Below are 4,285 nucleotides of genomic sequence, written 5' to 3'. Positions count from 1 at the left end.
GGGAGGGGGAGGGAGGGAGGGGGTAGTGAGGGACCCTACCGTAGACCCTGAGGCATTTGCGGACAGTGCACTCTCTGCCTTCCCGGTCGGTCAGGGTAACCAGGAGCGCCCCCGTGTCCGTCTCCGTGAAGTTCCGCAGCTCCAGGGAGCCGGAGCGGGGATCGAACCCGACTCTCCCGTCGTACGGGGCCGTGACCAACATGAGGGACCCGGGGACGATGAACTGGAACAGTCGCCGTGTCCCGGACCCGGTCTCCAACCTCACGGTCACGGTGTGGGTCTCAACCCTCGGCCCAGCCTCGTACACCGACCCCAACTCCAGCGTCTGCCCCTCCGTCCCGTACACGTCCCGGCCGGCGACCACCCTCTCGTCTGGGGGTAGGGTAGGGTAGGGGGGGAGAGACAGAGGTTGTGTGAAACGCGGCGCTCCCTCCCTCCCCATCGCCCCTCCCTCATCACCGTCCCTCCTCACCGCCCCTCCCTCCCTCCCTCCCACAGCGCTCCCTCCCTCACCACCCTCCCTCCCTCACCACCCGTCCCTTAGCGCGGCGCTCCCTCCTCTGCTCTACAAGACCTGTGACCCCACTTTCAGGGGAACTGTGTACCTGCGCTCCTAGATCCCTCTCTGCTCTACAACACACCTGGGAACTGTGTACCTGCGCTCCTAGATCCCTCTCTGCTCTACGACACTCCCTGTCTACCTGGGAACTGTGTACCTGCGCTCCTAGATCCCTCTCTGCTCTACGACACTCCCTGTCTACCTGGGAACTGTGTACCTGCGCTCCTAGATCCTTCTCTGCTCTACGACCCTCCCTGTCTACCTGGGAACTGTGTACCTGCGCTCCTAGATCCCTCTCCGCTCTACAAACTGACCTGTTGAGTTACACCAGAACTTTCATAAGCTCACAAGTGATAGGAGAAGAATTAGGCCATTCGGCCCATCGAGTCCACTCCGCTATTCGATCACGGCCGATCTATCTCTCCCTCCTAACCCCATTCTCCTGCCTTCTCCCCACAACCCCTGACACCCGCACTAATCAGGAATCCATCTATCTATCTCTGTCTTAAATACATCCATTGACTTGTGGCCTCCACGGCCGTCTGTGGCAAAGAATCCCACAGATTCACCACCCTCTGACTAAAGAAATTCCTCCTCATCTCCTTCCTAAAGGAACGGCCTTTAATTCTGAGGCTGTGCCCTCTGATCCTAGACTCTCCCACTGGTGGAAACATCACCTCCACATCCACTCTATCTAAGTCTTTGTCACTATGACTTGGATGAAGGGATTAAAAGCACCATTAGCAAATTTGCAGATGATACAAAGCTGGGTGGCAGTGTGAACTGTGAGGAAGATGCTATGAGGTTTCAGGGTGACTTGGACAGGTTGTGTGAGTGGGCGGATGCATGGCAGATGCAGTTTAATGTAGATAAGTGTGAGGTTGTCCGCTTTGGTGGCAAGAACAGGAAGGCAGAGTATTATCTGAATGGTGTCAAGTTAGGAACAGGGGACGTACAACAAGATCTGGGTGTCCTAGTGCATCAGTCACTGAAAGGAAGCATGCAGGTACAGCAGGCAGTGAAGAAAGCCAATGGCATGTTGGCCTTCATAACAAGAGGAGTTGAGTATAGGAGCAAAGAGGTCATTCTGCAGTTGTACCGGGCCCTGGTGAGACCGCACCTGGAGTACTGTGTGCAGTTTTGGTCTCCAAATATGAGGAAGGACACTTGCTATTGAGGGCGTGCAGCGTAGGTTCACTAGGTTAATTCCCGGAATGGTGGGACTGTCGTACGTTGAAAGACTGGAGCGACTAGGCTTGTATACACTGGAATTTAGAAGGATGAGAGGGGATCTTATCAAAACGTATAAGATTATTAAGGGGTTGGACACGTTAGAGGCAGGAAACATGTTCCCAATGTTGGGGTAGTCCAGAACCAGGGGCCACAGTTTAAGAATAAGGGGTCGTCCATTTAGAACTGAGATGAGGAAAAACCTTTTCAGTCAGAGAGTTGTGAATCTGTGGAATTCTCTGCCTCAGAAGGCAGTGGAGACCAATTCTCTGAATGCTTTCAAGAGAGAGCTCTTAAGGATAGAGGAGTCAGGGGGTTATGGGGAGAAGGCAGGAACGGGGGTACTGATTAAAAATGATCAGCCATGATCACATTGAATGGGGGTGCGTATAGTCTCGATGGGCCGAATGGCCTCCTCCTGCACCTATTGTCTATTCCTGGGACCATTCTTGTAAAGTTAGTGTCGTCGTGGGCATTGGACGTCACCAGGATAGCATGCAAACTATTCCCAGTCTACGTGAGGCTTCATGACAAATCCATCAGCCATCTCAAGTATGTTATGAATCACCTTTATCGGCCGTCCTTTGTACAGCGTGTGAATCCACCGATTGGAATGTAGATTAAATATCACAGGGCGGTGGACAAAACCACATGGTAGTGTAGACATACAGCAAGGAAACAGGCCATTCGGCCCCACAGAGTCGGTGCTGACCCGCGATCCCCGCACACTAACACTATCCTACACACACACACACACACACACACACACACTAACACTATCCCACACACACACACACACACACACACACTAACACTATCCTACACACACACACACACACACACACACACTAACACTATCCCACACACACACACACACACTAACACTATCTTACACACACACACACACACACACACACACACACTATCCCACACACACACACACTAACATTATCCCACACACACACTAACACTATCCCACACACACTAACACTATCCCACACACACACACTAACACTATCCCCCACACACACACACACTAACACTATCCCACACACACACACAAACATACACACACACTAACACTATCACACGCACATACGCCCACACACACTAACACTATCCCACACACACTAACATTATCCCACACACACACACAAACACACACACACACTAACACTATCCCACACACACACTAACACTATCCCACACATACTAACACTATCCCACACACACTAACACTATCCCCCACACACACACACACTAACACTATCCCACACACACACACAAACACACACACACACTAACACTATCACACGCACATACGCCCACACACACTAACACTATCCCACACACACACTAACACTATCCCACACACACACTAACACTATCCCACTCTAACACACACTATCCTACACACACAGACACACTAAGGGACCATTCACAATGTTGACCAGTGACCCGCGATTCCCTCACATTAACACTATCCTACATGCGCACACACGTACACACACACACTAACACTATCCCACACACTAACACTATCCCACACACACACTAACACTATCACCCACACACACTAACACTATCTCACACACACACTAACACTATCTCACACACCACACACACTAACACTATCCCCCCCCCCACACACACACACACTAACACTATCCCACACACACACACACTAACACTATCACACACACACACACACACACACACACACACACACACACACACACACACACACACACACACACACACACACACACACACACACACCAAGGGACCATTTACAATCTATACCGAAGCCAATTAACCTACAAACCCGCACGGACGCACGTCTTTGGAGTGTGGGAGGAAACAGATAAGATCATTAAGGGGTTGGACACGTTAGAGGCAGGAAATATGTTCCCAATGTTGGGGGAGTCCAGAACCAGGGGCCACTGTTTAAGAAGAAGGGGTCGGCCATATCCCTTGATTCCTTTAGCCCGAAGAGCTAGATCTAACTCTCTCTTGAAACCATCCAGTGATTTGGCCTCCACTGCCCTCTGTGGCAGAGAATCCCACACATTCACAACTCTCTGGGTGAAAAAAGGTTTTTCCTCATCTCAGTCTTAAATGCCCGACCCCTTATTCTTAAACTGTGTGTCACTCCAGGTTCGGGACTCCCCCAACATTTCCCCTGATGTGTGATAGAGAAGAACCATTGAGCCGTGAACTGTTAGTCTCTCAATGAACTGACTCACACTGCCAATCTCTGATTGATGATACAGAGTACACTCGTGATTTGTAAATGACACAAATCCCTTTGGACTTCAGAGATACAACGTGGAAACAGGTCCTTCAGTCCACAGAGTCCGTGACAACCAGTTGCCACCCTACTCATCAACACTTGGCAGGTTAGAAACGTAGAAACATAGACAACAGGTGCAGGAGGAGGCCATTCTGCCCTTCGAGCCTGTACGCACCGCCATTCAATGTGATCATGGCTGATCA

At 50.9% G+C, this 4,285-nt stretch overlaps 1 protein-coding gene across 1 annotated transcript in view; it reads left to right on the top strand.

The window, feature by feature from the left end:
- LOC144612217 (uncharacterized) overlaps nt 1-4,285 on the top strand; it is a 38,058-nt gene that overhangs the window by 3,223 nt on the left and 30,550 nt on the right. The window contains exon 2 of the mRNA XM_078431777.1: nt 95-378. Within this exon, the coding sequence (XP_078287903.1) occupies nt 95-378 (284 nt within the window). The remainder of the gene's footprint in view (nt 1-94; nt 379-4,285) is intronic.

This window comes from Rhinoraja longicauda, chromosome 43 (genome assembly GCF_053455715.1).
Source record: "Rhinoraja longicauda isolate Sanriku21f chromosome 43, sRhiLon1.1, whole genome shotgun sequence".
Taxonomy (NCBI): Eukaryota; Metazoa; Chordata; class Chondrichthyes; order Rajiformes; family Arhynchobatidae; genus Rhinoraja; species Rhinoraja longicauda.
This window is presented reverse-complemented; position numbering and strand designations above follow the sequence as displayed.